Source organism: Molothrus ater, chromosome 5 (genome assembly GCF_012460135.2).
Source record: "Molothrus ater isolate BHLD 08-10-18 breed brown headed cowbird chromosome 5, BPBGC_Mater_1.1, whole genome shotgun sequence".
Lineage (NCBI taxonomy): Eukaryota > Metazoa > Chordata > Aves > Passeriformes > Icteridae > Molothrus > Molothrus ater.
Window position 1 is genome coordinate 48,620,395 of NC_050482.2, and position 13,130 is coordinate 48,633,524.

General features: G+C 40.8%; 1 protein-coding gene across 1 annotated transcript in view; it reads left to right on the plus strand.

Moving 5' to 3' along the window:
* TCF20 (transcription factor 20) overlaps positions 1 to 13,130 on the plus strand; it is a 66,469-nt gene that overhangs the window by 49,893 nt on the left and 3,446 nt on the right. Inside the window, 3 exon segments of the mRNA XM_036400350.2 lie at positions 663 to 756; positions 7,499 to 7,548; positions 10,534 to 10,661. Coding sequence (XP_036256243.1) covers positions 663 to 756; positions 7,499 to 7,548; positions 10,534 to 10,617 — 228 coding nt within the window. The 3' untranslated portion in view covers positions 10,618 to 10,661.

Consider the following 13,130-nt stretch of genomic DNA (forward strand, 5'->3'; position numbering starts at 1 on the left):
GATTTGACTATTGCAAATTGAACGTGGTCATCAGATCAGTCTGAGCTATTTTGACAATTGTATGAGCATCCTTGTTGCACTGCAAGTGCGGGGTTTTTTTTGGACATGGGCCATTTCTGTGATGATGAGGTATTTTCCCACAATGGCATCTTCTGCTCCAGATAAACCCTTTTTGATCACTTGTGAAAAAACTTTGAACTTGGCCATGATCATCTTCAACTGCTTGTGATAATGACAGTGATGTAACCAAATTACTTTTATGGTGGTGTCTTCTAAATCTTTATTTGTTATGCTAATTCTCCTTTTAAAGCTGCTGTAGGTTCAAAACCACTCTTTTTCCTCCTATTTTAATAGTGATGTCATTGTCAGGTACTGAAACACAGGCCAGTAAAACAGATTTGAGAACTATTCCGAATTGTTTCTGAATGGCTGATCATTTGTATCTCTTGCCTGCTTAGCACAACTGAAAAGTTCATAGTTAGAAAGAGCTTATGTTGTTACTTGTTTGAAAGGCCTTTATTTGCATGGTGTAGAAAGATAGAGTTTAACGTGATTCATCAAAAAAATTGTGCTGGAATGTGGTTGATAAAATTCCCAGGAAAATACAGGTATTCAGAAAAATGGCTGCAATCTTCATTACTGTTTTTTGGTTTCCCTTTCAGAAATGTTCCCATTGCCAGGAACCGGGAGCCACCTTAGGCTGCTACAACAAAGGCTGCTCCTTCCGATACCATTACCCATGTGCCATCGATGCAGGTAGGAACACATGGCAACTGTATTCCATAATTACTCAACTCATACTACACTAAATAATTCTGAGGTGCTTTACAAATTACTCCCTCTCAGTTTTTCTCCTACTGTGAAGATAAAGTAATAAAAATGGTGAGAAACGGCATGCAGTAAACAGCATACAGTAACACGCTGGGACAAGATGGAGCTTGTAATGAAAAGGAGTCTGCCTGAAAGAGCAGAAGAAGCCTGGCTTGGGGGAGTGCAGCTACAGTGACTGAAATTTGACTGCAGTGTGAGAACTGATCACTCATTTTTTACCAAAAATAGAAACCCTTTGTTAAAAGGATGTAAGTAAGCAGCAAGGGGGTTTCTTCTTTCAGGGTTATACTTCTATGGGTGGTCCTAGTAAAGATTTCCAGTGTTTGTGTTTGTAGAATCATCAGTACCATTTGCAGCACAACCATCCTTCTCCCTCCTAAGAAGCACTTCAGCCAGTCTCCTGAGTAGGTCCAATTTTCATCTTTATACAAGCTAATTATTTGGATGATATACTATTTCCAGCTATGAGCCTGGGCTTGTGAGTTTGGTGGGTTTTGTGCAGTAATGACAGTTTCTCATGGAGATAAACTTTGTTCTTGGGTAAAAAAAATTCAATCTCAGAGTAAATAATACCCCACTTTTCCAGTCCCCTGTAACTCACTTCTGTCATACAAAATTTAGTCTGATAACAAGCAGGAAAGGATTCAAGATTACAACTCTAGACTGGAAAATAATTGCAAGCTTCTTGTTTGTTATTCCAATTCCACAGCAACCCACTTGTTCACCACCCATTTTATGCTGTTTTCCAAGTATTTGAAGTAGGAATGCTCATTTCTGTATGACTGCATTGCACCTCTCACTGTGAAGTCCCACCCTATTGGAGATGTGCATTTTATTCTAATAGGAATGTTATTTTTAAATTAATATTGCAGTGGAATATTCTAGTACCACAGTACTACTAGCAGAGAGAATTCTTGACTTCACATAAAAGAAAGATTATTCAGGTTGCAAAAATCACATACTCAAAAAAATACCAGAAATAAAGGTGTCCATTTAAGTATACTTTTGGTCTTTTATGAATCTATCTTATAGTAATCACCTAATTAAAGGTTGATATGTCTTTTCATAAGGCCCTACCTCAGCCTGTAGGATGGAGGGGTACTCATTCATGAACATATGTTGTCCTTGCTTGATCTGTGTCTTACTGCAGATGATTCCTTCTCAGTTCTGAAGGTAGAACTGGGAGATTTCCTATAATGTTAATCTCTGTCCTGCCTGAGAGTTTCATGAACATTAATAAACTTGCTTTTGTACAGTGTGTTTGAGACACACAATCACCAATCAGATTCACATTCATGTTGTGTTTAGTATGTATTTGTTTCTGGTTTGTGACTTGCCCTTTTCAGTACCATGAAAAAACAAAAATTATAGTGAATGTTCCCAATAATTTGAGGGCTTAATTTAAATTCATGTTTTGCTAGATACAGTATGTAGCATTTTCTGGGTTCTAAATTCAGATATCAAAATTCAGATACTCTCCTTTTCCTTCAGCTATTTTAACTCTACTCCACTTCAGCAAATGTAGGATTCTCCAAAATGAGAAACGTACTGAACAATCATGACTGATTCCCAAGAGCAGTTCTGTGTCATGCATGGAAGAGGCAGCATCATGTACATAACCCAGTATATAATCATACTATTTAGTCCAATTTAAATGTAACATGTCTGCTATATAATGTGTAGACATGGGTTAGATTAAATTTGGCTTTTTTTCACTTTTGTCTTGACTTTGCAACCTGTGAGATTTTTTTTTAGAGTAGCTTTTTGTGTTCAAGTTCCAAGGCTATGCTTACTTCTTTTAATTTTGTTATGAGACATCATGTTGTCATGTGGCCATCTGTTGGAGTGCACAATTCCAAGCTAATTTCCCTCCTTTGAGTAATACAGCAGTAATAAATTGCAAGAGCTGCATGGAGATGGGATACTTGGACTGTGAGGTTTCACAAACATATTTAAAAAATAGTGGAGGAGTTGGTAAAACTGGTGAGTCTCTGGTTTCACTTCAGGAAGAGTACGGTGTAGTGAGAACAAAATACTTCATTGGTGCTTTTAAAATACATTTTCCTATCTGTTTGTTCCTTTTCATCTGTATGTCTGATGTGTTCTCTTTGGCTTCTCATACCAGCCACAGGTCTTTTATCTAGTTGCTCTCAGGCCTCTCTTTACAAATTTCTTACTCCAATCTCTTTGTAAGACCCAATTCCTCCTAATTCTATCTGACTTTTCTTTTTTCCTTTTTTCTAGCTCTTACTCTGACTTCCTCCTCTCTGCTCTTACTTCACCTCTTCCTCTCTTGTTTTTTCTAGTTCTTTCTCCTCTCTGGGCTTTGTTACTGCCATTTGGTTCTCCTAACTCAGCTCCTTGTCACACCTCACCCTGCTAGTCCTGGTTTGTTCTTGTATGTTGTCCTTTATATTCTCTGTTTCACTTTTCTGTGCCTTTTTCCAATCAGTTCTTTGTCTTAGCCTCCTGCTGGCACTCATCCTTAATTCCCTGCTCCTGACTTCCGGTAGCACTGGTCTCCTTCCTGCTAGCCTCCATTCTTTCTGTATCTTGGCTGCCCTTCTCAGTACTGTTTTCACTTCTGCCTGCTGGACTAGTGCTTCCCATTTTGCAGTTTTGAAATGGTCACTTTCTTCTTTTGGGTTGCTTGAGTGTTAGAAATGTCCCCTGACAGCTTCACTGCTTTTGGGACTGGTGCCTGAATCTGAGGGCAGAGGTTCATTTATAGGAAGGGCCTGATCACCCCCAAACAGAAGTATAGTTGGTGGAATTTTTAAAAGCTACTAGCTAGCTTTTAAAATCTGAAAGGCCGTGCTACTAAAATCTAATAGGCCTCTTCTGAGGATGTGTACATGAAAATCCCCATATTGCTTTTCAGGGAGTTCTGTTTGCTGGTTTTATGGTAGCTGGCAAGGGCATGCCTTAGCTAAAGTCCAGGTCCTACTGAAAATCAGAATATTGTAGAGCTTTTCAGAGAAAAAATCCTGGGATGTTTATCATGGGCGGAATAACTTTTTTCCAAGAAAGAGTTTTAAGGAAATTGTTGGGCTGCTTCTGCTGAAGTTTTCAACCAAAACAATTAAAAAAGCCCCAGCTTGAAGTAGATTCTCAGCATTTAAAATTTCAGCCTGATGGTGTGACAGTAAAAGACCTTGTTTGCAAGGTTGGTTTTATCTGTGGGTGTAATCAAGCTGTCTTAATCTATAGACACTCTTCAATAAATCTGTGTAAAATAACCAAGCTATATGGCATAAGGTCTGGTTTTCATTTATGACCAAGCAGAAAATGTAGGCTTCCTTGAGAAACAAATCAACATTATTTCTCTTTGCTCAGCCTGTAAACCCTTTTTATTGGTTTTGCAGTTCTACTGTCTTTCTGTAGTGAAACTGTACAGGTGCTTCTCAGCTTCCTTGAGCTCAGTGGTAGTTCCATTTTGAAATCAACCATCCTGCTTTGAAGGATGGTGCCACCTTGCTTTATTTAGGATCTGTCACAGATCTGTTCTGAATCCTCAGAAGTTTGTGTTAACATTTGCAAGGGCTTTCAGGCTTTTGGAATATGTATGACTGGTTTTGTATCTCAAAGAAATAAAGCCAAACAGAAAACACTTGCTGGAGTGTTTTTTAGGGTATGTTGAGTCATACACACTTGGTTTGTCTGAATTCCTGGAAGTGACCGTGCCTTGGTTGAGATGAAGTACCCGTGTTGTATTTCGAAGCAGTTCAGTGTGAGCTGAAGCGTTTCTGCCTTTGCATCCATGTGGGTTAGGAGTTGGTCCCAGTCAGTTACTGTGCATCATGAAAGGCAGAATGTTTTTGGGAAAGGGCTGGAGGCTGCAGTGTGTCAAATGGCTTCAGTTCCTTGCAGCACTGAAGGTAGCCCTGGGGTGGGACCTGGGCTCTGGCTTCTGCACCAGTGGTCAGTGTCCAACCCCACCCTGGTGAGGGGCCAGGCTCTGCCCCACTGTTGCTAATGGAGTGCTGTGCAAGGCACGTGGCTTTGTAAGTTGCCAGTTTGTACATATGGATGCTTTTATATAGCAGAATTCAGGCTGTCTTTTAATTTCCTTTCACAGAAAATAGTCTTTGGCAATATAGGGTGTAAGAGAGCTGAACATTTCTTATCCATTTACATAAAAATCAAGATCAGTAGTCCCACTTAAGTAATTTTTGTATGGAAATGACTGTGGTTAACATTGTCTGTGTTTGGCTTTCATCTGTCCAAATTTATGAAGAGCCTCTGATGTCTCAAGATAACTTAGTCCTAGGGATGTCTCCATGGAAACAAGATCTTTGTTTTCTGAAATTTTATATCCTCTCCCTCTGCTTGTTCCTCCCCACCTGGAATCAGATCCTGATGGTTGCAGCACACTTGTTCCTACAACATATATCCAGGCAGTTCCACTTACAGAAGATTTTTAACTGTAAATTAGGAAAAGATTAACAGGAAAATAAAATGAATTTTCAGAGAACAGAAATCCTGTGTCTTCACAAGTATCATTAAAGATGAGTAACAGGCAGAACACAGAGGGTGAGACAAAAGTATGAAGCTTACAGAAGAATAATTGCTTCTATTAAAAGTGTTTTAGGTTTTCCCTGACTACTTTATGGAGAAAAATCTGTGGAAACAAGGACAAGTCTCAGTTCTTTTTGCTTTCTGCCACAATGAGCTGATCATAGCTCTGTGTCTGCTGACTTCATGACAAATTGTAATCTGTTATATAAAATACTTGGAACTGCTAACCAAAATCCAGGCCAGCTTTGTAATGATGAACAATTTCTGCCTTATTGGTATTCAGCTGATTTTCTGCAGTGTGCTGATGACATTTTTCATAGTTGTCCTTTAAGAGAAACAAAAAAAAAATTGCTATTAATTGGATCTGCTATTAGTATTTGCAACAAAAATGCTGACCTTAGTAGGAAATGGAGCTCCACACACAGATCAGGCATTAGGTACAAGGTTTCTGGCGCTTCTTCCTGATCCTTGTAGAATCTTCCTTTCTGATGTACTAGCTAAAGAACTGCATTCATTACCAATGTTGGGTTTCCAACAAAGAAGAAAACTCCATTCTGTTCTAACATACTGTGTATGTTTTTGATGATTGCTCTGTATATTTTTGATGATTGCTGTATTATGCAGTGATAATTCATGCTGTAGTCTAAATGTATGATTCCTGCCCTTATAATGAGAAGACATTTTATTTATTTCCTGTGATTTGCTAATGCTGCATTTGAAATTATCTGTGGCAGGATTAAGGGTTTTACTCCCCTTTGCTAAAATCTCTCAAGTAACTTAGCCTCTTGCATGCTGTTTCCCTTTGATTCAGGCCAGAGGCATTCATGTTAAAACATTAAGCAATCCCTAGCAGAGGGATGCTCTGCCAAAGCTTGGGTATCTAGAAAGCTTTTCCCTCAAGCTTTAGTTCCAGTCTCCTGCTGTCTGCTAAACTCTTCCAGCAGATCGAAACAGCAGGTAGCACTGGTTATGCTACATACTTAAGAGCGTTTTAAATTAGCCCATCTTAGTTACCATTGCACTTCTCTACTTGTGAGCCCTTGGGTGTGTTGGAGTAGGCAGGAGGTCAGAAGCACCTTGCTCAATTCTCCAGGGCAGCATTGCTCGCTCGTGCTGAGGTGGGGATGGGTGCTTGGTCCTGCCCATGAGGTGACAGCCTCGGGTCAGCCTCCGAGGCAAGAGGCCACTGGAACCGAGCAGTGTCAGGCGTTTGGGCAGGTTGAGTGGTGACCCTGCAATTCAGGGTGCCCAGGGGAGGCAGCTGAGTGCGCTGAGGGGAGTGCTGCTTTTCCTGTGGCTGAAGCTCTGAGAGCTGCCGACTTGCATCACTTAGAGGCAGAGTCTGGGAGGGGGGATGTGAGGAGAAGCAATCCATACTCTGGCAGTGCTGCTAAATAAGTGCTCTGCAAATGGCAGTATTGCTTAATTTGTTCCTAAATAAGCAGTTCCATATAGGTGCCTCACTTTACATAATATGTTTAAATAATTACCTGAATCATTTTTTAGATCATAAAAGCTTCACATATAAGATTCATGAAAGCAGATCTAAAAGCAGCATGAGTGACCAGACTACCAGACATAGTGTCACAGTGTAAACTTACCACCAGGACTTGTGATTGCAAGTAAACACCATACCTAGAGACACACACCCCTGCTCTCCCTGATGCTGGCAGGGCCTTTGGGGTAAGGGTGAAAGGCAGCATTTGTACTACGGAATGCAGGGATTGTCTGTTCAGATTGGATGAATGTGTCCATCTTCTGTGTGCTAAAGCAAAGAAGGCTGGAATAGCTGAAGGGGGTTGGGATGCAGGATTTGTAGGCTTGCTGTTGTCATTCTTACTACATACAAATCATTGGGAAAACTGAGGTTGCTTGGTAATCCAAGCAACATTGTCACTTGGGGTGTTCAGTTACTTTGTTTGCTAAAACTTTGGGGCTGGAAGGAGTGAACCTGCTAATAATACACAGATCAGGCATTAGGCAATGAACCTGCTAATAATACACAGATCAGGCAATACTGACAAAGTATTCCTATAAGAGATCTTTGAATGAAAAATGTGTACCTGGAGGCAAGATTAACACATGTGATGTATTATTCAAGTTGGTTTTCATTAAAAAAATAATGCATTGCTGTCTTCTCCTCCTTTAGATTGTTTACTAAACGAAGAGAATTTCTCAGTGAGGTGCCCCAAGCACAAGGTAAGAATCCTCTCCTGGATTATACCTGGGTCTCTTGTTGCCCTCTTCTGGTTTCTAAATTTGGATTAGTAATTTTATTACCTGGATAATGTCTGTAGTTAGAGATGCTTTTAGTTCAATTATTCTGTGATATATGCTTGTGGTATATTCGGGGGGCAAACATCAACTCAAGAAGACTACAAGTTTAAGAAGATAAAATTTTTGTTCCATCTGCTCAATGTTTCTTTAGGTCCTTGATGACTGTTCAGAAAGCTCAGCTTCATTTCCTGAATTCTGTGATATAATCAGTATGTTGCTTGCTATTCCTGTTTGAATGTTTCATTGGACTGTTGGGTTTTCTCCTTGGATTTACTGAGGATGCAAGAAAGAAGAAAAATGACTTTATGAAAAAGTTCTCCTGGTTTTTGGAGACATCTTGTTCTAGTTTACCGGTCAGTAGTAACTGGACTGAGTCCAGCCACTCAGCCTTCAGTGGGTCTGTGGGGTTCTTCTGTACATCTTTGGTTCATCAGAAGACCCCTTTGCTCCTTCTGCCCAGGGTCTGGGTGTCCTTAATGATTGTCCCCAGAGCCTACAAGCACAGTGGTGCAGAGGGCTGTCTGTATGGCAAGAGGGGACAAGGTAGACAATACCTACTCTCTTGTAGCATAAGTAATGGGTTACAGTGCTGGAAATACCCTCCCAGCCCTTAAGGGAGGATACACCCCCAGGAGGTTGTGGATACCAGTCTTCCAGTTTTAAATGGTCAGAGAGTATCCAGAAAAAAACAGCTGTTCTTGTTGCCAGTTGAATACAACAGTAATTGGGCAAGAGTTTGGATGGCTTGTGCTGAAAAGGAAATGATAATAGGGAAGAATTGTGTTGCTTTTGAGCAGGGATTAGTCTCCATCTAGTTCTTGTCTGCAGATCCCTGCCTTGAATTAGACTGACATCTGGTGGTCTTTTGTTTTCACAGCTTATTCTTAATCTGTCTTTTGTAAACATACAGGAATTAGCCTCATGTTCCTTTCTGGATGTTCCACCACAAAATGATGTATTTATACACACGTATTTAAAATGTGCTGGAAGATTCAGTGCACATTCAGGCTCTTATCCAGAATTGGCCTACTTTTCATTATATAAAAGAAAATAAATTATTCTGTACAACTGTGGAATAATGTTGACAATGTACAGCAAGCTTAAATTAATGCATTAATGCTACAAGAACCTGCAGATCTTGCCAACAAACCGGGAAGGATGAGCTCTCCTTTCTGTGTAATGTAACTGCCTAAGTGCCACCCTCTGCCCGACTTTGGATACTTGGCTAAAGATAATTGGGTATGTCCTGGGTTTGGATGGGATAGTTATTTTCTTCTTGGTACTTAGTTGCCAGCTGGGGTTAAACTATTACAGAGAGTTGTGTATTTGAAGGCTGTTTTATTTTTGCTGCCTGTTGCCCGAAGTATTCCAGGGAAATACAGTTTTACATAGATGGCTTGAGTCACTGCTGCTGTATGGGAGCACTTTGGAGTGATGGTGCTCAAACCATGAAAGGAAAGAACTAGTTTAGATTCAGGCAAAGAATCCGCTTTTCAGAGAAAATTCTGAGAAAGCACATGGATTTCTAAAGTAATCTTGAAGGATGGGAGTGGGACAGCTACCAGTTAAGTTCTTAACAGTTCTTCATGAGGCAATAAAATTTTTAATTCTATTCAGAACTATCCCACTGCAGATCACTTTCTTTATTTTGTCAAAAACATAACTTCAACATCAGCAGCCTTTATTTGACACTGAAGTTTGTTGGCTTTTGCTTAGTAAAGACAAAAATAATTTATTTGAAGCCAAGTAGAGTTTTCTTTGCTTTCTTTCTCTGCCTTCACTGCGTATATCACTAATCATTATTGGTTTGTTCCCAATCTTTCTGCAGTGCAGAATATAAGCTTACTCTGTTCCTTCCATTCCAGTGGCTGGAAAGGGGAATTCCAGACAGTGACAATGCAGGAACAGGAAGGCTGAAAACCATTGCTCTAGAATGACTGGGAACAAATTGCATCAATTTTTTTGCATTATACAAGTATGAGCAATTGAGAGGAAGAAAGACTTTCAATTAGTTTGTTGAATGCGATGCTTTTAGGTAACACCACCTTAGCCCTGTTAGCAAATTAGTAACTGTCTCATAGCTCACTCTGCTGTGCTGTAGCTAATGGGTGGAGGAGCTAACTTTATAAATCTCCAGCATTGAGTCCCCCAGTCCAGGGCTGTTACCCTTTGGCAGTCTGTGCCTCACACCGGTAAATACACTTCATCACAGAAAGCGGCTCCTGGAGAGCAAAGGTGCTTCTTACCTCATTAACTGTGCTTGACTCTTAGGGCATAAGCAAGCTGAGTCCAGAGGGAACTGGTCCTGCCTTTCCATGTGCTCCCCAGTGAGCTTTTCCATTTCCTTCTGTCAGGATTGATGTTTCAACCATCCATGTCCTGAATGTGCTACTTATGCAAAATATCAGCTTTTATCCCAGTGAAAATGCTGTCTGAAAACTGTCATCTTTTGAAGGGTTCCTCTCACAGATCCAAACGGCTCTGTCTGCATCACAGCAAGTGAGGTTGCAACAGACCTGATGAGGATGCTGAGCTGTAGAGAGACTATAAAAGGGATGGGATACCTCACCTTTTGGTGGCTCAGCCATCTTAGATTGTCTTAAGCCATCTGTTTGGGCAATTTTCAAGTGATGCTTCTCAGCTTGTTCTACCTTTTTGTGTTAAATTCTGTGTTTCTTAAAATTAACCAGGCTTTCATATCTCAGACTCTACTTTTGTGGAATTACTTGCTTTTGTCTTGGAGAAAACTCTGTCTGAAAAGTCTATTTCTGACTCCAATACTGACTTCTCTCTCTCTCTCTCTCTCTCTCTCTCTCTCGCTTTCTGTATGTTCCCTTTCCCTACCCCTGTCTTCCGTTTCTCCCTCATTTTCTTTTTCCTTCTCTGTTTGGCTTGCTGGTTTGTCAGCCCCTCCTTCCTTGCTCTTTTCCCTCCTTGCAGAACAAGATGGTGAAAGGCAGCCTCAGCACAGAGCAGTCGGAGCGGGGGTGAGGGGGGAAGTGTACTCCTGGGAATGGATATAAAAGCAAGCACAGGTGAGTGGGGAAGAGCTTCCAGTTCCACCTGCTGTCTTACATCCAGTGCCTTCCCCATTTCTGTGAGAAATTAAGGTGCTTTTATATATATTCAGAAAGTTTGTCATATTTTTTTCTCTGCTACCATCCTGGGTTTTTTTTGTATTTCTGCAGCAGTTCCTTCTGTTAAACAATGAAAGGCAAAGCTTATTAGCTGTTACAACTGCCTGATTACTCTCTCAGCTAAATGAGTCGCAGAAATCTCCTTTTGTATCATGTCCATAAGGCTTTGAAGGTGTTTTTCTGTGAGTCTCAGAGTAGTTAGTAAGCTTCTGTATAAATAAAGTCATCAAAGTATCTTAAATTCTATATGTAAGAAATAAATAATATTGATGAGTTCAGGATTATTGTAGGATTCCCATTTTCTGGAAATGTAGATAGATCCAGGGATATGTAAATCAGTCTTAGCAGGTGTTTCTTTTGGCCCAGCTTTTTTCTCTATTTTGCAAACAGACATGGGGCATAGAAGGTAGAACTGTATCCAGAAGTGGTCACAATTCCATAACTTTGTAATGTGCCCCAAGTTCCTCACTGCAGTTCCTTTCTGCCTCCTCCTTTGTTTAGGCCCAGCGTTCATGCAGCCAAGTGAGAACTTGGTTGGGAATTCAGTTTGTCTGAAACAGCTTTTTGCCATGTTAGCATCAGAGCTGGGTCATTTTCCTAATCTGGTTCACTGTGTGGCTGGGAAAATACACTGGCACAAGGAGGGAGTAGCACTGAGATGGGAGTTAGCACCCAGGGAATGGGATGAGTTTGGGATTCCTTATTTCTTACTCAATTGCAAGTGCACTGCAGTTCAAAGGCAACGGGGTGGATTAAAATGAAATAAGTGTTTGGTTTCAAGTTAATACTTGTTGTCACCCTGTCCATGAAGCTGCAGCCCAAGAAGGTCTCTTGCCTTCATTTCACTACTGAAATGCATTTCTCACTCAAGCTATTTGCTTCTCTGTCTTTTTTCTTGCAATCATGCAGAGGAAGTTGCTCTTTTGTGTCAGTTCTTGGAACTGCTGATGGTAATCCCCTTCCTTCGTTACCGTTCCCTTGCTTCCCAGGCACCTCTCCTGACTTAAAATCTTTCTGTTTTTCAAGTAAAGTAATTGTGAAGTACTTCTAATGGTGTTCTGTGTGAAGGATGAGAGATTAATTGGAAGATTGTGGGGTTTTGGTGCAGTAGCACAAGACAGGTAGTGTCCCATATAAACACTTTTTGCAGATTGACTGCTGACTTGCTTTAGCTCAGCTGTGTTCTGTGACTTTCTATTTTTAATAGCATTCATTCCTGGCTATGGAGTGTTGTTTTAACAGTTACCATGTAAACAGTGTTTAACAGTATTCAGTGTTTGAGTAGCTTTCTCCTTCCATGGTAAAGGTCATTGGGATTCCTTTAAGCTTTTCTCTTTTCCTTAAAATGTAACACGCAATGTAATTCATAATGTTAAAGCAGGACAAGAATCCCACAGCCAAAGTGCCTCTTGTGGCTGTTTAACACTAGGGAAGTGATTTTTGGGCCATTCCTTTAAGGTGCTGGTGAACATTACTGTGTCCCAGAGACCTTTACACAGCTTTGTTCCCTGCATTATTTTCCATTATTTTCTTTTTTTATATATCATAGGAATGTCTTAAGACCTTGCAGGCTGTGGAATCTCTGCACTGTATTCACTGTATGCTCTAGATATCTCTCTAAGGCATCATGTCTTTTGAAATCCACTTTTTGCCTCAAGTAATTCTTACCAGAAGGTCCTATTTAGCCACCCCCTTTCAATGTTCAGAATATCTTAAAAATTAGATTCTCAAATTCCAACCTGATCTTGCATTTCAAAATAAAAGCCATGCAAATCTAAAAGGTCCTTATAACAACAACAACAACAACAACAACAAGAACTTGTTGTATTACTGTGGTAATTAAAGAACTTGAGGGGAATTCTGTAGCAGCCGAAGTAGTACTGGAACTGTCCTTCTGCTGGCCTTAGTGTAAGATACAATGGGTACTCAGTTGTGAGATTATTGGGCTGTTTTAGTCCTGGTTCACTCCCAGGCCTAGCAAGTTAAGAAAAATCCTGCGTGTTGGATAACATCCAAGCAAGTCAGTGTATTCTGTCTTCATTGCTTCTCTCTCCCTGAGCCAGTTGCCTCTAGAACATTTGGATCAAGTCCAGATCTGGAGAGTGACTGTGAGAGCAAGTCTGGTGCTCTGGATCTTGTCCAGGAATGAGGCAGGACTCTCTGTGAGTTGAGCCTGTTTCTTCCCTGAGCCAGTGCCTAATGCTCTGGACCAATTCCAGGCATGGGCAAGCTGCAGTTGTACAGGAGCCAGAGAGCAACACGGCCCTGACACTCCCTCAGCGAGGGCTCGCCGTTGCGCGGTAATGAAACCACAGAGGGCAGCTGAGCTCTCTGGGAACCTCCCCCTTTCCTCCTCAGCTGCTGCTC